A 27,502-nucleotide genomic window follows, 5' to 3' on the forward strand; every position below is an offset into this window, starting at 1 on the left:
ACCAATGCATCTACCTGCTCAGTAATCCTACAAGAACTAATGAAAAATATACATTTTATTTAGGTTGAACAATATACATTATTTTAAAGGGATAGTTCAGGGTTTTGGACATTAAGTTGTACGAAGTAGTGTAGTGGATGCTGCTTACTCGCTGAGCTCCGGTGTCGGAATTCTGTCCGGTTCTGATCGTAGAATAGATAGTTCTAGCCAGCTGACAGGTTCACGAAACTACAACTACAACCACAATTCCACCACAAAACAAACCAACTTCACTTGGCACCATTTTGTTCCTTGAAAAATGCTTTACCTGCAGGTAAAGCATTTTATCAAATATCAAGTTGTTTTTATAGACCATATGAAGCCAGTTTTAGAATCTAAAAACATGCAGTTGTATTTACTGTTTATTCAAATAGTTTGGTCTATAAATGTTAGAAAATGATCATTACAAATACTTCACAGTCACGTCTTGTTTGGCCAACAGCCCAAAGCCAAACCAAAACATTCAAAATGCGCCTGTTCTGAACAGGCTGATTGCTTGACCTCCGCTATCACTGCATGCAGTGAGTATTTCCAGGAACAAAATTGTTCTATCAAAAAGTTACATCGCTGATGCTTTGAAAGTTTTTATTTAGACTAGTGCAGTGCCCGTAGGAAGCATGTATTTGTTAGCATGCTAATCATGAGATACATACATGCACATCACGCAGTATGCTGCACTAAAAGTATATTAACACAAACCCAATTAGCTGATATGCTATATTATCAAATGATTCATAGCAAATGATTATGGGCATTATGCAAAGCAACATGAAAGCATCCCTGAATTACATAGTAATGCAACATAAGAAGTGAATAAAGCTAAAACTCAGCTTAGCATGCTAATCGCGAATAACAGAATTTAAACATTACATGCAGACCACTACAACGTCTGCAACTCCATAAAACACTTACTTTTCATAAGGTACCACACCATCCAGCAAATACACATTGAACATTGATATTCGCTGGAAACTATTAGAATATTATTGGAAAATCAAACCTTGTAGCGCAGTTTAAAACTCCTAAAGATAGGTAGGCTAAATAGACTTCCAATCCAGAGTGAATTGTGTTAGTGACCAGGTGGAGGCCTATCACACAATGGGGCGGAGCTCGCCTAAAAGGCGTCTGATCAGAAATGGCGTAATGCCGAAACACGTCCTACGTAAATAATGATATTTTAAAAAATGAATTCAAAAATCTTCAAAATCGAGGATGCACACCTTCTTGCCATGCGGACAGAGAGATATGAACTAGACACACACACACACACACACACACACACACACACACACACACACACACACACACACACACACACACAGATGCGTCTTGCTTTTATAAATATATATCCTGCAAACAAGATAAAACAATTGTGAAAATAACAATCTGTGAATATTAGTTTAAAGACAAGATTTCCTTTCATATGCTGTCAGCCTGTCCAACTTTCTGACCATCTGTCATCACATTGAAAAGAGCACTCTTCAGCGTATCCTAATGGTAAAAACCTTGTCTCTGAACCACAGGTGGCGCCCTACACAACCTGTCTTATCAACGGTATTTACTGGGACCCCCACACCCCCCGACTCCTCAGACGACTGGATGCCCAGAAGCTGATGCGACCTCTCAAAGGCTCGCCTCAGACCACAGAGGGATCACCAGGGCTCCCACACAGGTGAGAGCATCGTGTTGGAATAAAGCAAAGCTCTCCAGCTTGTTCCAGGCATTATTACTGTGCACATGACACAGAAACTGGAACCTGTTCTTATTTAAATCAGCTGATACTGAGCTTCAAGTTTGTTTTACCAATGATGTGATCATTACAATATTGACTCATCGTATGATCTATGGTTGTGTTTCCATGCAGGTTTGTTTACTTAATAATGTCACCAACATTTAAGCTAACATGATGTTTGACATACAGCAGGTTTTATGACTATAATAAGATTATAAGCTAAATACACAGAAATAAAAAATTATTTGTGCTCCGTTCTTTTATTTAGTGAGTATATTTAAAAAGATTTTCACACTTGTGTGACTACTCCTAAGTATTAAAAGTTTAATCCTCTTTGAAAAGCTGTACTTGCATTATAATCCTAATATATTATCATTAATTGCAAAAATTGGTCTTAAAATTGCAATATCTTTTATCTGAATAATTTCTGGGACCATATATAGTCCAACAAAAATAGTTATGGTGACAGACCTACTGATTTCTTCTATTATTATATATTTTGTTCTCCAAGTACAAAACCAATCCTTCAAACATTTCTATTTGTAAAGAGGACTATCTACAACCTAAAAGCATAAAAAAATATTCAAACATTTGGAGTTGTCCTCTCAGACATCTAACTGGACCCAGTCAAGCTTTTATAAATGTATAGCGTGTGACAAAATATAGTTTTTAACTGTGTGGATGGTGCATTACAGCCTCACAGGGGAAGTAATTTTTCCATCAGACCTCCTCAACCTCTCAGTAAATGTGACAATGAACATAGAAATGCAGTGTGGTAGCTACTGTATCTCCACAGAGGTCAAAGGTCACAGCTCTTATCTTCAGTCATGTTTACCGGAGAGACTGTTCAGCCTGTTGCTCTGACCTCCTGAACACCATCTCCCCTCTCTTTTCTCAGGCTGCTGGCCATCTGTGACATATCTGCTGACACCGGAGGATCTATAGAGTTCATGAACGAGTGCACCACCATCGACAAGCCCTTCTGTATGTACGACGCCGACCAGCATATAGATCACGACAGGTACAGTCCTCACCTCTGACATGTGCATTCACCTGTTGATCAAACTCTCCTCTGGATCATTGTGTTTATCTTGTGATTTTAAAAAAGTGATTTGAGTGATTTGAAAATTAATATATATACTGTGTATATATATATACTGTATATATCATCATTATAATGAGGAACTTCCTTAAATCGATCCGAACAAAATTGATATATGTGTTTTTTAAAATATATATACAATATTAAATAATATAAATATATTTTTTTAAATATATTTTTACATTTTTTTTTAGATCTGATCTGTATGATTAGGGTAAAAGAAAAACAAGATGAAAATGTAGTCTTGTAATTCTATAACTATATATGAACTAAATTTATATATGTATTTTTTTTAAATATATATACAATATTAAATAATATAAATATATTTTTTAAATATATTTTTTAATTCCTCATTATTTTTATATAGTACGTCATTATTTGAAAAATACTTAGTCATACTTTGGTAAAGTGTTTCCATATATATTTTTCATCATATTTGCAGCAATGGGCTTCCCTACCTCGAGGCTGTGAGGTATAATAGAACTGGATGAGTTGGGGCGCCAGGCTGAGTCCCTGTCGCAGCAGACCTGGGTTTGAGTCCGGCCCGGGGTCCCTTCGCTGCATGTCTCCCCCTCTGTCTCCCTCTTTTCATTTTCTCTTGTCACTATCTTATAGAGTGGGAAAAATGCCAAAATCTTTTCCTCAGTTGTGTTTAAGAAACCACCAAATTTCCACTGTGGAATATGTTATTTTTTATAATTCATATTTTCAGTTTCAGAAACAATTTTGGTATCATTTATTTTATATTGTTAGAGATGTTACAAGTGGAGAGGTTAGAAAAGTTTGTTGTTGGAGTGTTGGGGATCCATCGCATAATCCTCCCAGCCCTAGTTCTGCATCTCGTCATGTATAAATCCTGCAGAATCCCCTTTCATAGCATCGCCCCGCAAATGTCCCTCTATATTACCAGAAAGATCTGTGGCGGCTTTTAGCCTTAAGGCGTTCATAGTGATCCCGTGCTGGCTTGATATTCGTGCCCTTTCATAGTGCAGTCTGGCGTCGCGGAACGAGGTGGGAGGAGACGATAGTCAGAGCAGCTGCAGTGCTGCACAGTAGCACTGTGCTAATAGGCTAACAGTTAGCTCTGTAGCAGTACAGTGTGTATGTGCTGCAGCAGTCTGTGTTCAGTTAGCGACCTCCGTTTGTTTACAACAAGCACCGGACACTCAATTAGCGGTGCTGGTTTGTTTACAATGAGCAGAGGACGCTGTGCACAGTTAGCAACGGCGGCCACACTGTCTGTCGGACCAAGTGGGAGGTGTGTGTCAGACGTCACATGCAACGTCAAATATGCTACTTCGCCCCCATGGCCTGTTCATGGTGCCCCGATTCCCGCTTCGGGCACGTTCATAGTGGAGGCGAGACGTTACAGAGCCGTAAATGTCCCGGCATGAATTGGCAATATGAAAGGGGCTAGAGCAGGGATGGGCAACTGGAGGCCCGGGGGCCACATACAGCCTGCACCGTCACTTGAAGTGGCCCTCAGTACAACTACGTGCATTTGAGCATGAAATCTTAAAAGTGCAGTAAAAAAATGCACAAAATTACTTCTTGCAATTAATGTTGGTCTGCTGTTCTTGCACTGAAAAAAAAAGAAATCACAGTAAGTGGTTATTGTTTATTTGCTTCAAACCTTTTGTATTCCTATTTATACTGTTATACATGCATTTCAGCATGAAATATGTTAAGTTACTGCACTGTTAAAATTGCAGTTTCATCATATCTTTTTAAGTGCACGGTCCTATATGTGGCCCTGTGGTAATGTCGATGAAAAATTGTCCTCCAGCATTTAAGTTGCCCATCCCATGGCTAGAGTGAGGAGTGTAGACCTACAAAAGAGGATTAACAATGAAAAGAGGAAAAAAAGCCTTTTAAACTTCGAGAAAAAAGTTGAAATGTCGAAAATAAGGTAAACTTTTTGAGTTTGGTAAAGTAGACTGCTAGCTGCAACCTGATTTTCCTCAATAATATACACTCCTGCTCAAAAGTTTGGGGTCACTTAGAAATATCCTAACTTTTGAAAGAAAAGCACATTTTAAAAAAATTAAAATAACAGACACACATTTTAGACATTGTGAATGTGGTGAATATTAAAGCTGGAAACGGTTGATTTTCTTATGGGATAGCTATTATATATTGTCAGCATCCATCACTCCTGTGGCACATAATGTTCATCCACGTTTATAGTGTTGAAAGGCTGATTGATCATTAAAACACCTGAGCATTATGCTAGCACAGCTGAAAACTGTTTTGTGCTGATTTGAGAAGCAATAAATGATCCTTCCTCAGACTAGTTGGGTGTCTAGAGGTCAAGTTACAGATTTGTACAGGTTCAAATGATTATTTCTACCCTTGTCCATTTCTTTAAAATATTTTCGATTAATTTTGTAACTCATTTCGTGAATAAAAACAGTTTTTGGGTGACCCCAAACTGTTTGGCGCTAGTGTATGTTTAAAAAAATTGCCTAAATTACATAAAAGTAGATTTTCTCAAAACAATAGTTATGGTAGCTACTACCAAGAATATCTCATTTATGTGCTGGGGGATTTTAGTTCTACTACACCCAAAATATTGTGGTTATTGCTCATTTTATGAGATTAATGTAAATCCCGTAGTAGCTGCAGTAACTGTTGGTAGAAAACAATGTTCCTCTGACTTATTGACACGGAAACAACCAATCTGTGAATCTTTCCAATTTTACCAGACACAAAAAGTTAACCTTATTCTCATCATTTCAACATTTCTCCTCAAACTGCACAATGAAATTAAAAAAATTCTCCTCTCATTATTATTTTCTCCTACCTGGCTCCAATCCTCTTCTGTATAAACCTGATGCACGCCTCAGGTGTAACATTAGATGCTGCTAACATACAGGATGAATGATTAGATGTTATATAGACAAAAAAAAATACAAGAAAAATTGAAAAACAATAACAAAGGGAGTAAAAATAATAAATTAATGTTTAATCACTTTTTTATTATGTAATAAATGCTGCAAATGCAGTGATCCTCAGCTTTAAAGTAATTTTGGCAAAAATAAGTACCTGATTAAAAATATTGTGACTTTTATCCTCATCTTTCATTTTCACTTTAGGGTGTGTAACGCTCGTGAATGTAATAATTTCCATAATAAACGTAATAAAATAACGTAATAAAAATCTGCAGTTTTTAATGCAATAATCCCACAAACGTAACACGTGATTTCCCACAAATGTAATAACTATTATGTTTGCAGGAACTTATTACATTTTTGGGGGAGTGAAAATCTTTAACTTTCAATATTGTAATAACTTCCCACGAATGTAATAACGCAATGAATAATGGTTGTTGTTGTTGTTGTTGTTTGTTTGCCTATACACACTACTAATACTGACCGTGGTTGCAAAATCCAGCTGCTGGCTCTCTGCTCTGCTTGTTGTTGTGGCATTCATACCAATACATTTGAATTGAATTGAATCTGATTATTGATTATTGCCGATGCAAAGAAATAAATCTGTTTAAACACAAAATAATTGTGTGAACTGAAAATGAAGGACAATACTGCTTGCGTGCGTACGTGCATCCGTTGTGTAATAGCGCAGCCGAGAACCAGCAGCTGGATTTTTTCACCCACGTTCAGTATTAGTAGTGTGTGTATAGGCAAACAAACAAACAAACAACCACAATGATCAATTTTAATCGCGTTATTACACTTGTGGGAACTTATTACGTTTGTGGGGAAGTGAAAATCTTCAACTTTCAATATTCTAATAAGTCCCTGCAAACTTAATGGTTATTTTATTTGTGGAAAATCTCATGTTACGTTTGTAGCAGGCAGCGGCTATTATGTTTGTGGAAAAGTATTACGTTTGTGGGATTATTGCATTAAAAGCTGCAGATTTTTATTACTTTTGGGGTTTATTACGTTTGTGGTTAATTACATTTGTGGGCATTATTACATTCAAGGGTGTTACAGGGTGCAATGGTTGAATTGCATGTGTGTTATTGACTGCATATATTCTGAGTGTAAACATTAATTATACTGTATGTAAGTGATATTAATGCTTCTGCTCCCGGCAGCGTGGAGGGAAACGGCATCCTCATGTGCTCCATCGACAACCTTCCTGCTCAGCTCCCTATTGGAGCCACAGAGTACTTTGGAGACCGACTCTTCCCCTACATCTGGGAGATGGTAAGACGTTTGTATAGAACAGCTCGTGTTGTTGCCTGCTGTCTGCCTTCTGCTTGAGTGTTTTGTGGAAGTGTGCTGCAGCGGGGTTTCACGTGGCCAATGGGGTAAATAAAACTTCCTGACAGACGGACCTAAATTTAGTGTTGTATCATCATCAGCTGCCTTCAGACGCCACCAGACCACTGGACGACGAGGACTTCAGCCCGCAAGTCAGAGACGTAAGTCATGTAGTCAGACAAGTAAAGTTGCTTTTAGGTCTTATTTTTTACACCTGAAAGTTAAAACCAAGGCTCATGTTTGTGTTGCATTTCATACGTTGGATCCGGTTAGTTTTGGTTTGACATTCTAAGGATGCAACACACAAAAGAACGCATGACGGACATACTTCCTGTCGTCGTCACCTACATCTCGCTGTACTGGTAGCTGAGTCTTTATTAAGTCATTGGACTTAATTTCAATTGAAGATTAGGCCTGCTCCTCTTTTTCGGTCCTGACAATAGCCTGCCAGAGCCTCCTGTAATTGTTCCGAAAGTCTGAATCATCATCATCATCATCATCATCATCATCATCAAAAAAAAAAATGGCTCAGCTTAATCCTGGCAGAGACCGCCTCTTTTTATCGGTTTCATATCTGTAATTTTGGTTCGGATCAAACTGAAAAGTCAGAAGGTCCAAATGGAGTAGGTGTGAAAGGGCCTTTGATTTTCTAACTTAAATTAACCCTCTGGAGTCCATCTATTTCACATGTTTTATTTATAGTTATAACTTTATTTATATCATAGACTGAGAAAGCTAGTAAAAAAGTGCAATCATAGGCAAAGCAAGTTTATTTGTATAGCACAATTCAACACAAGGTAATTCAAAGTGCTTTACATAAACATTAAAAACAGCAAGACACAATTGAAAACAGTAAAAACAGTCAATTAAAACAGGAAAATGGAAATAAAAATACAAATACAAATAAGATAAAATAAGATACAGCAGGATAAGAAAAGGTGCTTAGTGAAACCCTGCTTAGTGAATTGAGGCTTTCACACAGTGCGACATTTCTGTTTCTAGACCATTTTTAAAATGTGAATTTTCCTTTCTACAATGAATTACTATTTTTTTTAATTTACATGCAAAAATAATGTTCTATAGTTTTATTTTTTGTTATTTTTTTAATGCTGTTTTTGTGTGTATAAATAGTAAAACAAATTGGTACATTTCCATAGAAACATGTGTCTTTTGTTTGTATTTTGGGTTCCTGGCATCTTTATACTTTTAATTAAAGAAAGAAGAAGAAATATCTGACTGATAGCCAAGTTTTTGTGGAGAAAAAGGAGCCATGCATGTGATGTAAGGACAGACTGAAAGATGCTAAACAGAGACAGAAATTAATGCATAGGAATATGACAAATTTGAATCAAAATCTCCTGGGCTTCAGAGGTTTAATGGGCCAGCAATTCATTATCACAACCTTACTGAGCAAATATTAGCAACAATAATCAGGCTTTCATTACCTACGAGGGGCATCATGATTCTCCCAATCAATGATTTAATACAACCTTCCATTTCAAGGTCATGATTTGTTCAATTTTCAATCTAAACTCTTTTTGCATTGAAGGCTGTGCTAGCAGGTCTTAATTCAAAAAGCTCAACAGATCACATGAATGTCGTATTTTTCTGGAATGTACCACAAACAGACAATATGGTAAATAATTTAATTTAAAAGTATTCACAACAAACTGAGAGAAATAAGAGCTTTTTACACCAACAGCTGGAGTTTCTCAGAGTTTAAAACTTGCACTGAATGCACCACGAAAGTGAATGCTGATCCTGCTTTTGTTTTAGATGATCTAAATGGAAAACTCACTTCCATCAATTTTAGATTTTCAATTATCCACCATCGCTATTAATACATTTAAATGACAAGACTTATTTTTCTGTTGTGCAAAAATGAACAATTTAGTAAGATTTAGTGTGATTTGTTTGTTCTTGCAGGCTGTCATCACCTCAAACGGAGTCCTCACCCCAAAGTTTGAATACATTGAAAAGCTTCGAGAGAGAAGGTAAGACAGTTTCACACTTTATTTATATTTTAAAAGTATGCCTGTTAAATCTTAGTCGAATGTATAGCCTATTTTTATGTGTTTGGGGATCATTCTGTTTTTCAGCGTATCTCTCATTTGAATTATTCATAAAAATGTCAAAAAATTACTTTGGCACATGCCTGTTCCATTGATGAGTTAATGCAACCAATCTATGGATGAAATGTGTAAAGATTACGAGACAGGTAACGTTTAAAAGCTGTTTGTCATGTTCCAACGTAGCTCACCTGTGCTAACCTTCTAACCTGTAGATTTGCATCATTACAGTTAATAGCAGCTTACAAAAAAACAAAGTAATATTTCTGCTTTTAGTCTCCTGTTTCTGATGTTTCCCTTTAATAACTCGCCCTTCTTTAGCGTTGCAGCTTGTGAAGTTTTAGAGTCCTCCAGCCAGCTGGCAGCGCTGTCAGCTGGAATAGTAGCGACTAACAGTGACCTTGTGGTTGTTCCTGCACAGTGCTGCCCTCTGCTGTCTGCTCTGCCAACCTGCCTCTACACTAACACCTTGCATGGCTAGCGTGCTAATAAGCCGCAGCTGCTAGCCAACGTCAGACGCTGGAGCCTTTGGTATCGAGTGGTAGAAACCTCTTTTCTTCTCACTTTAAAAACCCCCTCACCTCTTCTGTCCCATCTGTCTGTCCTGTTTTGTCTCATTTCAGCATGTAATGTTAATTTATGATTTCTTGGCCATTTTCACTTTTCTTTCATTCATGGTTAGTGGTTGGGTGAAGCCATTTATTATCCAGTCCTATTGTCCAATCCCTGTGATTACTCTTTTAAAATCATAATGACAACAGAAACTACCCCAATGACCCTGATCAAAAGTTTACATAGCCTAGTTCTTAATACCTTGTATTGTCCTCTTTAGCTAGCCTGGGTATACCCATACTGCCTTGCGCGATCGAATTTCATTTCGAACCTCCAGGCAGTCTGGCAACCAGAGAGGTTTCTTAGCCCTGTTTTAGGGATCCAATCACAGAACGGGGAGGGACGGCAAGACGATGACGCGTACTACTTGGCAGACGGAAGCTTGTAGTGTTGTAGTTTTCCTATGGATCCAACATGGCTGCAGCCGACGCAAAACTCTCTTTAGCTGTAGATGGTATTTTAAATAGTTTAGAGCGAAAGTTGATTTTAAAAGAAGAACAACGTTTGACTTTACACTCCTGTTTCACCGCGAAAAAGGATGTTTTAGCCTTGCTTCTGACAGGATTTGGGAAAAATCTAATCTACCAACTAGCGCCGCTACTAGCCCCGCTACTAGCCCCGCTACTAGCCCCGCTACCGTAACGCCGGTGATCTAGCTACGAGCCGGGGGACAGTGGAGCCGCAGAGAGACCCGCAGCAGCTTGTTTATTGCCCATAAAATCAGTGGATGTGTGTGGCTGAATGACACGAGGGGGAATAAAGCGTGAAAATAAATAATCTCGCAGAAAGCGAGAACTGGAGAAGCAAAGCAGCAAGCAACACTATCTCACAGACACAGACACACACACAACAAACATCAATTTCTGTAGCTCTACTACGTCATCTGGTATAACTGATCTGATTGGCTAAGAGCTACCTACAGACGATTTTGATAGACATTCTAAGCGCCCAATAAACGGCTCCGGAGGATCGTAAACCACGCCTCCTCTACGGAGAAATGAATGGCTGGTTTCCAGACTAATCTCATTTGTGATTAGTCTGGTGTTAGCCAGGCTACTCTTTAGCATCAATGACAGCTTCAAGTCTTTTTGTAATTTTGTAATTTATTTTATTTATTCAAAACAGGGACAGCGCACAATAAGACATTAATCTTGTACAACAAGAGAATATGCATTGTGCTAGCAGGTTCTAGCAGATTGCTATTTTCCACCGGTAGTCTCTGGGCAGGTTGATGGAACAATACATAGAAAACTAGAAAATTTCCTCAGGGGAAATTCTGAGAGGGCCACGGGGGCTACTGCCGGTGTGTGTACACTATGATGAGATTCTTCAGAGATTTATAACAATTCATTTTGAAAATCTCCAATTATTGTTCTTTTTCGCTCATTTTTTTTTGGCCGTCCCATTCACTTCAATGCAAAATTTTGGGCAGTTTTTCATAAAAATTCGTATTCCGTAGAGAAAAGCAATAGCACACCGATCCCAATTCAAACCACGTTTTGATATATAATTTTTTCTGCAACTCTTCAAGTTGTAGGACTACTAGCGGGACGAAATTGTGTCCGGAAGAGGAAGAAGAAAAAATCCACAATATAACAATTGTGCTCGGGGAGCTATTGCTGCAGAGGCCAGTGCTCGGTGCGATTGCCCCGTGGCCCTAATTAGTATAGAAAAAGAAAATGATTATGTAAAATTACAGAACAAGGCAAAGAGACAATATATAAAATAGATAAATGGAAACACTGAAGCAAGATTCAACAGGCCAGGACAGGCTGCCCCCCAACACACACACACACACACACATACACACACACAATTCATAAATGTGTACACTCTTGTCTTGACAGTAGCCAACACTTAGCAAGATGTGAGAAGTCATGGGGACTTCTACATGAAATAATGTCTGTTGGCAGAGTATTCCATTGAGCCATGGCAATGCAAGAAAATCATTTGACTTTCCAAATCCAGTTTTGCGTTGCGGTACACGACACTCAACCCTTGTAACAGATCTTGTTGTTCTTGTTGACTTCTCAGAACAGAGTGTAATATATTTTTTCAAGGGGGGAGCTGCAGCATTGTGAATGATTTTAAAAAGTAAGCAGACATTTGAATGCTTTATCAGATTCTCAAAATTTCACATTTATTGAGTATATGACAGTGATGGTGGCGCCGTGGCTTTTTTATCATGGATTGATTTTGTGGTAGTTGTGGATGAGGCTCTTTATTTTCTCAGATGGTAAAGCTGCCCATTCATCTTGGCAAAAAGTCTCCAGTTGCTGTAAATTTTCGGGCTTTCTTGCATGATCTGTACATTTGAGATCTACCAGAGTTGCTCAGTGATATTGAGGTCAGGAGACTGAGATGGTCCTCCACAACCTTCACTTTATTCTGCTGCAGCCAATGACAGGTGGACTTGGCCTTGTGTTTTGGATCGTTGTCATGTTGGAACGTCCAAGTTTTTTTTGTTTTTTTTTGGGTGATTAAATTTGGTTGTAATTAATGTGTATAAAACATTAGCATTAGTCAACAGGGAATGTATTTTGTTTTGTTTTTTTATTGACAAAGAATCATGTACAAAATGTCATGGCATATTAACAACAAGTAACATCTCTCAGCAGGGCACATAATAAATAATATATATAAAATAATATAGAGAAGAGAAAAAAGAAAACAAAAAACAAAAGCTTAAATAGATAAAAAAAAGGAGGTAAACAGGTCAATACATCATACAATTAGGGATCTATGAATATATTAAGATCTTCATATGCTGCAAGGAGAGACAGTGCATGTTTGTGTGTCATTAGTTTTAAGGCACTGAGGTGATTGTCCACAAGAGTCTTTTTAAAAACATTAGAAAGTGGGTTTTTGTTTTTTTCTCTATTTGGATGTGTGGATGAAGAATTTTGCCAGGATAATCAGGTTGTTTACAATCAAATCACACTTCACGTCTTTCAAAATAATACCAAACACAACATTTTCTCTTGTGAGATGAGTAAGTTGGATTTTAGTTGATAGCCAGTCCTCGGAACAACTTCTTGGGTTCAACCCAAGAACTGTTTATTTTTGGGGTCATGGCCTAATAACTTTGGGAACCCTTGGCACACAAAGCAAACAGAAAATTCAGAAAACAGAAACAGACTAGGGATGCTCCAATTAGGATTTTGGGTTCTGATCACTGATCTGATCTTACTGAAATCAGTACCTGCCGATCCGATATTTCAGATCACCGATCATAGCATCCCTAATAGCAATTGAAGCATTTTATTTATTGTGTAACAAGTATTAAAATAGGAGATGAGAAAGTATTATGAATTGACAACAATCTGTTTTATTGCAGGGAACTTGCAACATTCCACTCTAGCTATTACTCTCTTAGAGAGACAACTTCAACCTTACATAGACTGTATAATCATACATCAAATCAAATACAAATACAGTGCAGTGTACATTGCATTCTTTAAAGCAGGGGTCTCAAACTCAAATTACCTGGGGGCCACTGGAGTCAGTATTTGGCTGGGCCGCATCAGGTATTCCACAAAAAAACTTTGCTAAAAAAAAAATCCAAACTTCTCAAATGTCATTACTAGCAGTCATATAACTTCTTCTGTCTCTTCTGAATATATATATATATAGATATATATCTATATCTATATCTCTCAGAACAGATATACAGGAAAGCAACATGAGACAGATATTTATATTGAAAATTAATAAATATGTTAATGTCATGTATTAATATAGTTATCATTATAATAAAAATAGAAATATTACTTATATAACATACATGGAATTATTAAAGGTTTTATATACAAATTATTTAATGTTCAAACTTCCCTGCTCTGCTCTGTTCGGGACGTCGCCGAACGTCACCGGAAAGACCCGAGTAGACCCGAATGAACGACGAACAGTTCCGGAGGAAAAGATACCCGTTTAGAGCGCCGTTGCTGCAGCACATCCTCGTCGGTTACGGCAGAGTCAAACTGAGTCTAATCATAACAGCCTGTTATCACTTAGTGTTCGTTGTGTGTGAGTACAAGTTATTTGCATCGGTTGATTATTATTATTTGCTGTATCATGTACGTTTTTACGGATCCGGACCGGTCGCCATGTTGTGATGCTTAATCCCGCACACAGAGTTTTATTTTTGTGAAACCTCACCACAGCAAGTCCTGTTCCTTGTTCATGTGTAAACCAATTAAAGAGGATAAAAAAACTATCTGGAGTAACAGCAGAAAACTAAGGCCAGACTGTGTACGCCAGCATACGAAATAACAACAAACAAACAACACGGCAGATAATAAACGGTCCCGTAGCAGTCCCCTTTCTTTTGGCGTTCAATATTTATGTCTTTTTTGATGACATGAACATACTGACAAGTGTAGATGGTAGAAAGTAGCGGTATAGCTAGCACCTAAAGGACTGCTACCGGGCTGTTCATTAACCGCCGTGCTGTTGTTGTTGTAAACGTCGTCATAGAAACAAGTGAAACAAAGCTCCAGCTTGCGCAATATAGGGACCTTCCACACACAAGTGCCATTCATATAAAACTCGCGGGCCGCACGGGACCGCACTAACATTAAACTTTAATATCAAGGTGGGGGCCACAAAATATCTTCATGAGGTGTGTGTGTGTGATAGAGAGAGATATGGCACAGAATGCACTGCTCGCAGCACTAAAGAATCAACATTAATTCATTATAACACAAATCTATCTATGTGTGCTGGTACATTAGTTAGTTCGCCGTGTCGCTTGCATGCATTGCATCGTTTTTTTCTTCTTTTTTTAAATTTGCCCGACATTCCAGCCCGGGCGCTACAGATTTCAGGCAGGGCGGGGCGTCTGGCCAAATAAGGTCTGCAGGAAACGCATAAAATGTATACATAAAATAAAGACCCAAGAAACAATCCCGGGAACTAAAAATATGTGCTTCCGGTAGAGTCGCTTTTATTTGGAAAGGCTTCAAATCAACTTCCGGACTTCACAGTGCAGGTGACCTCACAGTGCAGGTCTGCTACAAAGGGTCATGACAGTGCAGGTATTCAGCCAGACTGTCTTTTTTGTTTTTGTGTCTTTTTTTATCTTGATATTTTCTTGCATTTTTTCACCTTAGCCAGTTGAACTGGAAAATATACAATTTTTAAATATTTTTAATTGAATACATCAATACACATAAACATTTTCACAATGTATACATAATATAAAGACCCAGGAAATAAACACGGGGAGTGAAAAATACTTCCTGCCAGTATGCTTGCTTTTATTTTGAAAGGCTTTGAATCAGCTTTCGGCCCATTCATTTATTTGATTTTTTTTAAACTGCAAATGTGATTGATACGGGCTAGCGGGCTAACGCTAAAATCATGTTATAACATGAAAATAAAATTCTGAAATAACGTGATCATTTCACATTATAATTTTATAACGTGAAATTGTCATTATCTTGAAATAACGTGATAATATCAAGTGCATCCAGACGTGTGCATCACTTCTAAGTGTCCTCCGGAAACACGTCTGTTGTGTTGTGGTCTTTGCAGTGTTTTCTAAATGCTGCTCTTGTGTTGTCAAATTGATGAAGATGTTTTCTCAATTTGCTTGTGTTTTGTGTATTTGCATGTGTTTTCTTCAGTCACAGCGCTGTGAGCTCTCAGGGCCACCGTAGCTATGTGACATTACAGCCATGTTTTTACCTGCATTGTTGGTCTGCAAAGTTACATTTTTTATTATTTCTATATTTATTTTTTCAACCTAGTTCTCACGGCTTGGTCTGACCTGATCTAAAAAAACTTTTTTAGGGAACTCATTGAAATACTTGGAAATTCAAGATTTCATGTGGAGGATGTTACTTTTTTTTTTTTTTTTAGCTTTAGTGACTTAAAAAACAAACAAGTGAAGTCATTGCCAGTTTAGGATCAAAGAAATCCCCTAAATTCTAAAATAAAATATAAGAAAAACACATTCCAACTTAAATTAACATTTAATAAGGAACACTTTATCTTGAGGTACTGGCACTCATATGTAAAAAATATATGTGAAATAAAAATAGAAATATCCAGTAGTGGAATGTAACCAAGTACATTTACTCAAGTACTGTACTTAAGTACAACTTTGAGGTACTTGAGTATTTATGAATCTTAATACTTCTACTCGATTACATTTTGAGGCAAATATTGTACTTTTTACTCCACTACATTCAGCTGACAACTTTAGTTACTTTTCCGGTCGAGATTCAACATTAAAAAATATGATAACTGATTAGGCATGTTTGTAAATTAAACCCCATAAAAGGACATTAAGTAGTTAAAAGTAGTAGTTAGGTGGTTCACCGCTGAAGCTGATCTTCTCCCCTGTGTGTTTATCTTCAGCATTCTATTCCTTATTAATTTTCTAAAACCTCCTTAAATAATTTCTCAGTTGATTAGAAACTTATCTTCTTTTAACTCGCTGCTTATCTGCAGCTTCAGTCAGACTCGATAATGTTTTTCCAGATTATTAACGTTCAGGCTCAGTGCAGATTTACTCTTCAGGTCTTCTATTAACAGCTTCCAGCCTCTTCTTCAGACTCCAGTTCTGCTTCTCATATTTAGGCCACCTCTAAGACTTGATGGCTTTCCTTCCTAATTGATCTTAAGTATCATTTTTCCAGACAAGCCATGCTGTCAAATCTTAATCCTTTTGATTGAGTTTGGCTCTTTAAGATATGTAAAGTGAGGGAGAAGTCCTACTGAGGGAACCTCTCCCTTTTTTTTTTTTTTAATTAACGAGGCGGGGCGTCGGACCTCCAGCCAGTCACGCTGCGACTCGTGCATGTGTGTGGTGACGCGTCTAATTAGACCACAGCTAACGAGTCCAGGGGACTGACTCCTGGGGGATTTGAGGCGGTTGGTGGTATGATATTAATGCCACAGGTCACTTGGGGTGATGCCTTCATTATGGTGTTATTGTTGTTATGGTGTAAAGATAATCCAGCATGCAAAATCACAGACTTTTCAACTGAATCCAGTTGTTGGGAGAAGGCCTCTCGGTTTAATTAAGGGGCCAAAGAGCTGATGGCTCAGTGATATCACACGGCTTTCATTTCTGCTTTCAGGCTTCACGGCTTTCAATCATTGTCTGAGTCTAAACTTCTTATTCTGTCCTGTTCTATTTCATCATAGTGATGTTCAGAAAACCTTTCATGCACATTTCTGAATCAAGTTTGGCTTGTTAGTTAGAATAGAAAATTGTCAAAACAAGTGTAAGTATACAGTAAATTAATGTATTCACAGCATTATAGTTTTATATTTTAATAAGTAATACATACTGTTTTTTTATTAGTTTAAGCTCACTAGTATTTATAATTATTAAATATTTTGTATTCATTTTTTAAATTCATTGTTGGCACACATCTTTTCCCATGTTTTTATTTTGTTAATACAAATTATATTATAATAAATATTTCAAAAATCATTCTTTTTGTATTAACTTGACTTTTGAAATCATTTCTATTATTAGAAGTCAAATCTGTCACCAAATTTGTATCAATAGAACATCATGTGAATTAGTAATGCATGAAAAAAAACATTATTTATTAATAGGATTTTCAGATATTTCACGTATGAATTGTCAGTGATCGCATGTTAAACATCCTCATGAGATGAGATGTGTACACTCCTGAACAAAATATTAAGACCAGGGGGAAAAATTACAAGTATTCACGTTTCGCGTTGGTGCAACATAACCATGTTGTAAGTAGAGCTTTGAAATGCAAAAAGAATAAACAAGAGCAACAGACAAAAATGTAGGCTGTTCATCAGCTGATCAAAAGTTTAAGACTATAGCCCAAAAACCCCCCAAAACAACTTAAAGTGTCAAAAGAGGACTCCGTAAAGGCACGTGTGTTTTTTTGGACATATGTGTGAACTGTGAGACATAGATTTTATTTATTTTTAAAATGAAAACAGCAAAATCTGCACATTTAGCATTTTTTCCATTTATTTAATTTTTAATTTTATTAAATTTTCTTTTTTCTCTTTATGCTTTGGATGACCCCCTCCATGCTCTTCCTCTCTTCCTGCTCCATCAGTCCGTCTCTCCTCCTCTGTAATACCGATACATTTAAATGTTAATTGAGTTCATTTAGTTAATCAGAAAAGCCTCACTTCCACTTTGAATTTGTAACAAATTCATTAAAAAAACAAAGACATAAGTATTAATTTAATTAATTTAAAAGCAACATATAAAGCAACAGTTAGTTTCTTTACTGATTCTTATTTAAAAAACGGCAACATCAGCTATAAAAAAATGCAGTTATTAAAAAATTGGTTTATGTAATTTTAGATTGTTTTTAAGTTGTGTTTAAATAATGTTTGCACAAACAAACATGCTTTTTATGCACAATTTCTATATTTTCAACTCAATTGTATTTCAGGGATTTTTTACCAGCGTTCTCCCCTGTCTTTGCTTTTCTACAGAGGACACCACTTTGTGAAGTATCTTTAAATTTTAAGTAAATAAGGAACATAAATATTGTGTTTTTCGAGTCCAAGTTAAGTTAAACATTCAGAAAAATGGCAAGAGAAACTTTAAACTCAGATCCCAAAATCATGTCGTTTTTTGTAGCTTTTCTGTAGTAAAACAAAATGTGTAAACAGTCAAAATTGGGTGGATGAACTTTTAATCCCTGAAGAGATTGTAGCACTTGTTTTTTATGAGTTTATACGTTTTTATGATGCGGTTTTAAGTGGTTGTGTTTAATGTTCTTCAGGGAGAAGGCTCAGATCTTGAAGAAGGCTGGAATGAAGCGTGTTCTGCTGCTGGGCTCAGGATACGTCTCTGGACCCGTTGTTGAGTATTTGACTCGCGATGAGATGACCCAGGTCACTGTGGGTGAGTTTGTCTTAAAGCCATTAAACTGGTTTTATTGTTTGAAGTATGTAACAACATGATCTGAGCTCAAAGCTTGACTTCACTTCTCTTAAGGCTGGCTCGTCGGTCAGGTGTCTTTCAGTCTCATGATCACAAGTGATCGTTAAAATACCGTAAATCTTGAGGCGCGTTTCCAATATGGTAAAAATGTATTTATCCCCGAGGGTAAATTCAGTCAGTCTGGTAGACTCTCTGTTAGAATGAGACAGCCTGATGGCTGTAGGAGAGAAGGATCTTTTGAATCTCTCCGTCCTGTAACAGAGAGAGAGGAGCCGTCCACTGCTGTTTTTTTGCTCCATAAAGGTTTTGTGTAGCAGATGATCTGGGTATTTCAGGATGGACTAGAACATGTTGACAGGTCATCTCTCCACCACCTCCTCCAGTGTGTCCAACCTGGCTCCAACCACAGAACCAGCTCTTTAGACCAGTCTGATCATCTCTGTGTGTGTGATGCTGCCTCCCCAGCAGACTGCAGCATAAAACAACACACTACCACCACAGACTGATAAAACATCTGCAGCATCTTACTACACATGTCCAGAGATCTGAGCTTCAAGAAGAAAAAGAGGCGGCTCTGCCCCTTTTTGTAGAGAGCTTCTGTGTTTGGGGACCAGTCCAACTTATTATCCAGATATACACCTAGATACTTAGAACTTGAATCCATGTCCACCCCACAGGTATTCACTGGCTGAAGGGGGGCTTGAACCTACAGAAATCTCTGTTCATTCTTTAGTTCAATACCTGGAATGGGGCGACCCGCCTCATTCCAGGTATTGAACTATAGTGGAAACGCACTTCTTGAATAAATAAGTACATTTCACCTTGAATATTTACATTTTATGTTACTGCATCTCTGAGGTAAATATTGTGCTTTTTACTCCACTACATTTGTCTGACAGCTTTAGGCACTTTTCACATCACAGTTTTCAATCCTCTTCCTGTCCAGTGAAAACTACGTCTCCAGATGTGTGTTGTTGTTTTTTTTAATATTTGTGATGAACTGAAGGAGGAAGTTTGACTCTGTGTTGAGAACATCCTCCCACTTCTTTAGCTAGATAAACTCTCTAAAAACCCTCTGGCATCATATGCATCTTCACAAAGCTGAAAACAGCTGTTTGTCTGACTTTTTACAGAAACGTGGTTCTCACAGGACAGTGAAGCCACAAACATATGATGATCTTATAGAATATGATGCACTGATGTAGGTTAAACTACCCAACAGGATATGAGGGTAGTTAATATTAGCACAACATTAAACATCTAATACAATCTAACAAATACATTAATGCAGCTTTAATATTCATCCAAAAACATCATATGTAAAAATAACCACTCACAGGGAACATTTTACGTTCACTTAGGGTTTGAATCCAGGACTTTTACCTTTATACTTTTTTTTTTACTATTATATTTGATTATTTTCACAGTGCAGTGTTAGTACTTTTAGATAAGTAAAGGATCTGAATTATTCCACCTCTGTTGGTAAGATTTTTACTGGTGTCAGGATTCACATAAGGTTTGAAAGTTCATAATATCCCAAAACCATGTATTGGAATATATTTGTAAAATCCTGTTCTCATATTGTCATCTACTGGCGCAGACCAGACTCCTATGGGTGCAATTTTTGTATTTTTAGTAACAATTAAGATGTGATCATAAAGGCTTCAAGAGTCCTGAATTTTGTATTTAAGTATCTTGAACGTGCTTGAAATGTACTTGAATTTTACTCATTAAAAGCTGTATGAATCCTGTGGTTTAGTTGGAAGAAAGTACAAACATGAAGAGCCTCATACTGATTTAGTGGAGTCCCAGTATGGAGTAAGACCGCTGTCAAAAAGATGTGTCCATGTTATAAGCATTTGTATTTGTAATGATAAACATTTGTGTGTAAATAAAAAAGTTGTACCCAAAATTCTGCTGTCACACACATAGTCTGATAAATTATTAGGGTTAGGATTGTTTTTATGTGAGTATGAATCTAAAAGCTGTGAGTGCAAAGTCTTGTGAATACAACTCTAATTTCTACGACTACGAGTCTTCACGGTGAACACGAATTCAAGTTTGTGGGTACGAGTCGAAAAACTGTTGAAATGACGTCACAGGCAGGTCACAGGGGAAAGCAATCGAACCCCGAAAAATGCGCGGAAGGATGGCTGACAACATGGACACCGTCGGGGAAGCATCATCATCATCTTCACAGGTAAAGTAAATAACACATCCAACATTTATTTATTTTTATTTAGTTGTTTATTTCATGAAATTGTACTGTTTTAAATAATATGAAGTTTATGGACGTTAAGACATTCTGCTTTAGCTTACAAGCTAACGACCGGAGAATCAAACGAGGGAACGCATGCATTAGGCTAAATGCCACTGTTAACATAGTCATTTACCAACATACAGTATTCTATCCCACATAGGCTGGACAGACATAAAAAATAATTTTGTATTTTTAGCAAAATAATGTATGCCAATCATTAGCATGCAAGTTAATACAACAAATATCAATTATTAAATTATGAATTAATATTACTAGTCTGGACCCATGCAAACCACACTTGTGTGTCTGATCTCAGATATACACGTATATAATAAATAAATTCTGGATTGATAGTAAACTGCTGTCAGGACTCTGACTAATTCTATTGTTTGGTTACACAAGCAGTAACTGACATGTGGTTAGCTTGTAAGCTAAAGCAGAATGTCTTAACGTCCATAAACTTCATATTATTTAAAACAGTACAATTTCATGAAATAAACAACTAAATAAAAATAAATAAATGTTGGATGTGTTATTTACTTTACCTGTGATGATGATGATGATGCTTCCCCGACGGTGTCCATGTTGTCAGCCATCCTTCGGCGCATTTTTCAGGGTTCGATTGCTTTCCCCTGTGACCTGCCTGTGACCTGCCTGTGACGTCATTTCAACAGTTTTTCGACTCGTACCCACAAACTTGAATTCGTGTTCACAGTGAAGACTCGTAGTCGTAGAAATTAGAGTTGTATTCACAAGACTTTGCACTCACAGCTTTTAGATTCATACTCACATAAAAACAATCCTAACCCTAATAATTTATCAGACTCATGTGTGTGACAGCAGAATTTTGGGTACAACTTTTTTATTTACACACAAATGTTTATCATTACAAATACGAAAGCTTATAACATGGACACATCTTTTTGACAGCGGTCTTACTCCATATCCCAGCATCCTGATTTTTAGAACTCTTCACCACAAGACTATAAGTTTTCCCAAACTGAAGATGGGAGCCATACATTATGAAAAACTGTGATCTGAGACATGAGGAGGTCTAGCACCACCCTCAGGATAAACTTTACACTTGTAGCTCAACTATTGGTGCAAGGCTCTGAATACAATGTCCTGTATTAAACACTAAAGCAGTGGTTCACAACTTTTTTCTTGAGGGACCCACATTTTTACCATTGTAAACTTTGGCGACCCCCCCATTGTCCATTGCTTCTATGAAGCCAAACTCAATGTGGCTTTCATGGTACCCTCTCTTTTTCTTTTTGAGATATTCAGCATTTTCGTCTCCCTGATGCTTCGCCATTTTTCCATTAGCTCTGTGTGTCTGTTGTTAGGTGAGGTTACAGCTAGGTGAGGTTACTGCTAGGCGAGGTTACCGCTAGGTGAGGTTACCTGTGTATACTGCAGGAGGGATGTTACACATGTCCTTATTCTCGCGATATAGCTTTTATTTTTAAACTTTTCTATAGTGATTTTTCTATTTAAATAAATGAATAAACGTTCAATGTAGCCCGTATTTAGTTGTTTTTGTCCCACTAATGAATTAAATGCTGACTCGTCTATATTTAACACATTAGATTTATTACATCCCTTAAAATCAAGAGGGCTTCGCGACCCCCCCATGGATCTTTGGCGCCCCGCTGGAGGGGTCGGGCCCCCCCCCCCCCCCCCCCATTGGGAATCACTGCACTAAAGCCTCACAAGACTTGGGTGGATACCAGACTCCTTTTATGACATAAAAATGCAACTGATTAACCTTCAATCCCAGAAGAAACTTTCAAACCTACATGACCTTCAACTGACTGTTTCTTCTTACAGCGTCGGTGCTGCTGAAGCAGGCGGAGGAGCTGGCAGCCACATATCCCAACACCATCCCTGTGATGTTGGATGCAGGCAGCCAGGAGGGACACCTGGACTCTCTGGTCAAAGATCATGACCTGGTCATCAGGTACAGCACGCACTGAATTCACACTGTACAACTACTCAGTTAGAGGTTCTATAAAGATGCCTTTTTATGGAGCCAATGCTTCTTGTTTTTCTTCTTGAAGTATGTATTTGTTTAGTGGGAGATTAAGTATATAAAACACTTTTCATAAGGTACCACACCATCCAGCACAAACACATTGAACATTGATATTGACTGGAAACTATTTGAATATTATTGGAAAATCGAACCTTGTACACCAAAAAAAAGGTGTGTCTAAAAAAAAAAGATAAAAACACTAAATCTGAGGGAAATGATGTTGCTGCATGGACAGATAATTTCACTTGACAATATTTCTTAAATTAAGATTATTAAATCTAGAAATAATCATGTTGTACGCTGAAATTAAAAATGAACTCTTAAAACAAGATAAATTAAAGCTGCAAGCAGCGATGATTTATATTTTCAGATAATAAAGTTCCTTGGACTATGATATATCTGCCAGCAGAATCCCCTATACCATTATATATTTGGAAGGGGACTGACTTATGGATCAATATCATGACTCCTCTAGCATGAGTAGTATAAGGAGCAGAGAACACCTGACCTTGCCACCTTCTTTTTATCTTAGAGATATCCCCACTTAGCAAATTAGTTTCTTGTAAGAAAATTAATTTTGATTGTAAAAATTTTATCCTGCTCATCACTTGCTTTATCTTTGCAATTTTATCATGAGTTATTTGGTTCATATCGGTAGTGCACTGGAGAAAACACTAACAAAAAAACCCAAAACCAAAACAAAACAATAAAGAAAAACAAGAAAGTTTTTTTTCAACAACTTTTATTTTTATTTCAGTTAAGGAAAATGTTTTTTTCAATTCTAATTTTCATTATTTCATTAGTTTTCGTTAACTATAATAACCTTGCAAGCCACATACAAAATCTGAGGTCAGTCTGACTAACGGTCAGCGAGATATGCCCTAGACACACACACACACACACACACACACACACACACACACACAGACATTCTTGCTTTTATAGATAGATAGTCTCTATTGGTTCCTAATTAACATATTAATAGTGAAAGTCAGTTGTCTCCATAGCTAGCGTTGTGAACATCTCAGACTCAGCATGTCTGGTTTGCTGGTAGTCTGTGCAGTAATCCTCCTCCCTCTGCTCCTCAGCTTGCTGCCGTACGCTCTTCACCCACTCATCGCCAAACACTGCATCAAGAGGAAGGTCAACATGGTGACAGCCAGCTACCTGAGTCCTGCCATGAGGGAGCTGCAGAGCAGGTGATGAATCAACACGATATATTTATGGTTATGTGTTTTTACAATATAGTTGAACATAATTTGTCAGAGAACAAAGTGTTTTTTTTATAACTTTAAACATGTCTAGAGGAGATCTTTAAATAAACAAGGAATATTAAAGGTGTGTTGTATTTAGTGGCAACTAGCTGTGTACAACCAACAACCAGCATGGCAGTGAACGAGGACTTGCTCCTCCTCTAGATATGAAAAGCTCATTCTGTGCTGTCGGAAAACACAACTATTCTTAGTTTCGGGGCATCATACACCAATGAAAACATAATTATGAATATGTTATTTCATTTCTCCCAATAGATCCATCTAAATCCTATGCACTGCTGCTTTAAAGACATATTTTAGTGTGTTTTACTTGTAAGGAGCCATGTGCAACATTATGTTTTATACATTTTACCATTGAGCTACAGTTAGCTAAAGCAAACTATCCATCTGCTTTTCATCCTGAAGGTCCAAATAACAGAATAATAGTGACAGAACAGAACTAAAAAACAAAGTGCACACAAAAACAATGCATCTAACAGAAGAATTATGTTTAAAAGAAGTAAACTTGCATCCTTCTCAACGCTGTAAGTTATATTTATTACACACACCTCACAAGTCTAAAGCAGAGATACTAAAATGTTAAATATATATATGTGTGTGTGTGTGTGTGTGTGTCAGAGCGGAGGAGGCGGGCATCACCATAGTGAATGAGATGGGACTGGACCCAGGTATCGATCACATGCTGGCCATGGAGTGCATCGACCAGGCCAAAGCTGACGGCTGCACAGTGAGTCAGCTCACACTCTGACTGTGTGTGTGTAATAATGGTTATTGGAACACATACAGGCCCCATATTGATCCATTAACAGACTGAAGGTTCACATGCTCCCATTACTTCATTTCATGCAGGTTTTAGTCCAGAAACTGATGCCGTCACAGACATGAGCATGTTGTCTTTTTCCTGAAATAATGACCCGGTTAGTCAAGATAGAAACCTTATCTTTAATAACAGGGTCAGGTTTTCTGCAAAGAGACATTGCGTTTTTTTAGTCTTATGAGCAAGAGTGCCATATTCCTTTTTATTGGGGAGAAGGCAATCAACTCTATGGTTGATATCTCCAACAACAGACAAACTACTTAGTAGTTAAATATGTATTTTTGATTATGCGGTGACCTGTCTCTGTTTAAATTGATGGTGTTGTATTGATGACACATTTCTCATATAGAGAAAAAAAAATTTGACTAAAATCTGTTTCAAAACATTTTACCATTTTGTCTAAATATTTCAGCAGATCAGGCGCTGACAGTCACTGGTGACTGTCAGACCTTTTAAAACACATCACAAATGTTTTAATATACACTCTTAAAAATGCAGTACATTTTAATGATGAGGCTGAAACAATAAGTTGATTAATCCATTAGTTGACTGACAGAAAATGAATAAATATATAAATATTGATGTCATTCAGGTGGAGTCCTACAGCTCGTTCTGCGGCGGTCTTCCTTCTCCTGAGTGTTCAGACAATCCTCTTCGCTACAAGTTCAGCTGGAGTCCATATGGCGTCCTCCTCAACACCATCAGCCCCGCCATCTTCCTCCGAGACAACGAGGTACGGAGGCCTCAAAGGACCAGAGAATATCATTAAAATCCTACAAATTTCCTATAATTACATTCCTTCAAATCAAGATAGATAACTCAATCTGTGTGTGTGTGTGTGTCTGTGTGTCTGTGTGTCTGTGTGTGTGTGTTCTGTCTAGGTGGTGAGCATCCCGGCCGGCGGGTCTCTGATGGACTCTGCCACGCAGATGGATTTCCTCCCTGGATTCAACCTGGAGGGATTTCCAAACCGCGACAGCACCATCTACGCTGAGCCTTACGGCATCCAGACAGCACACACACTGATCAGAGGAACATTGCGCTTCAAGGTACAACACACTCTACACTCAAAAACACACCCACAACCTTAACCCATCTAGACTGGGGGCAACATTTGTGTGTATCTACCTTTAAGACAGGGAGAGATGTACAGTAGTGTTCAATATAATAGCAGTCCAATGTGACTAACCAGATTAATCCAGGTTTTTACTTTATTTTTTATTGCTGGGTCTTGTTGGTTTTCTGAGAATCTACTGCACCTACTGGTACCTTTTTTTGCCATGTAGCAATAAAAATATACTAAAAACCTGGATTCATCTGGTTAGTCACATTGGACTGCTATTATATTGAACACTACTGTAAATAGATATGCAACGGGGTTTGCTGAAATAAACATGTGGAAGGCGAAAGAGGAAAAAACTAAACAAAGAAAAAATTCTTCAATGCCCCCAAGTGGAAGAATTAACAGAAAATGAAGTTGAACAGAGACAAAATCATCCAAAACACATGTGCATGTCTCTGACAGGTAGAGACGGCGACCTGACCGAGGTGAACTGATGTGATGCATTTTCTAGATGTGGTTGAAATTAGGAGGTGGTTAAAGAAGCCGTATTAAGTGCACTTGATTTAATCCACACAATGTCCGATTTATCTGTCATGCAGCAGAATGACACAGTGAGGCAGTTCATGCAGTTGTGGCTCAGTGCCGGATATTTTGTGGTACATTGAAAGTTGCTTCACATTTATGGAAGAATTATCCTATCTTTATTCAAGAGCGTAGATTTTCAGTTTGAGAGCATAATTTGTCTTTCTCGTGCTCAGATTTGTTCTCCTCATGCTCACATTTTGCGCTCGCACTCAGATTTCTGCTGCTTTCTTTCAAAATGTGTGCGTGCACTTAAAAATCACATGCTTGTGCTCACATTTCTTCTTCTTGGTCACAAACATTTTGCTCGCACTCAAATATGTCCTGTGCTCGCTCAAATCTAAAGTCTACGCGCTCAGATCTCAACTCTGCGCTCTCAAAACTTTTGTGCTCGCACCCAGAACACGCACGTCCTCTCAGGTTGAGGTGTCTGCTCAGACTGAACGATGTCCCGCCCTGCGCTTAAAATAGTGTGTTTAACCAGCCAATAGGGAGACAGCTAGATTCCCTCGCCTTTTTGAGCGCTCCGTCGGGGCGGGTATATGGTCTGTTTGTAAAACTGCTTCTCTCTTAAAATACACCAATTTACCATATTAGCCAGCTATTTGAATCGTCACCTATTTAAAACGCAGCATATTTATGTAGAATTAATCTTAAGTAGTCCTAAAAAGAGTTATGGTAGTTTAGATTATATATATATATTTTTTTTTCTATTATTATTTAAATATATATATATATATATATATATTTTTTTTTAATCTGTGTAGTGGTGTCACGATA

The 27,502-nt window shown here is 37.6% G+C and overlaps 1 protein-coding gene across 3 annotated transcripts in view; it reads left to right on the plus strand.

The window, feature by feature from the left end:
• aass (aminoadipate-semialdehyde synthase) overlaps window positions 1–27,502 on the plus strand; it is a 49,589-nt gene that overhangs the window by 11,065 nt on the left and 11,022 nt on the right. For 2 of the 3 annotated variants that reach the window (XM_059334601.1, XM_059334600.1), the window contains exons 9-20: window positions 1,563–1,711; window positions 2,670–2,792; window positions 3,319–3,348; window positions 6,937–7,048; window positions 7,207–7,266; window positions 9,032–9,099; window positions 18,531–18,652; window positions 22,782–22,911; window positions 24,075–24,185; window positions 24,879–24,987; window positions 25,670–25,810; window positions 25,959–26,126. In XM_059334601.1, coding sequence (XP_059190584.1) covers window positions 1,563–1,711; window positions 2,670–2,792; window positions 3,319–3,348; window positions 6,937–7,048; window positions 7,207–7,266; window positions 9,032–9,099; window positions 18,531–18,652; window positions 22,782–22,911; window positions 24,075–24,185; window positions 24,879–24,987; window positions 25,670–25,810; window positions 25,959–26,126 — 1,323 coding nt within the window. The remainder of the gene's footprint in view (window positions 1–1,562; window positions 1,712–2,669; window positions 2,793–3,318; window positions 3,349–6,936; window positions 7,049–7,206; window positions 7,267–9,031; window positions 9,100–18,530; window positions 18,653–22,781; window positions 22,912–24,074; window positions 24,186–24,878; window positions 24,988–25,669; window positions 25,811–25,958; window positions 26,127–27,502) is intronic. The other variant, XM_059334602.1, reaches the window with a different exon arrangement.

Source organism: Centropristis striata, chromosome 6 (assembly GCF_030273125.1).
Source record: "Centropristis striata isolate RG_2023a ecotype Rhode Island chromosome 6, C.striata_1.0, whole genome shotgun sequence".
In the NCBI taxonomy this organism is placed as follows: domain Eukaryota; kingdom Metazoa; phylum Chordata; class Actinopteri; order Perciformes; family Serranidae; genus Centropristis; species Centropristis striata.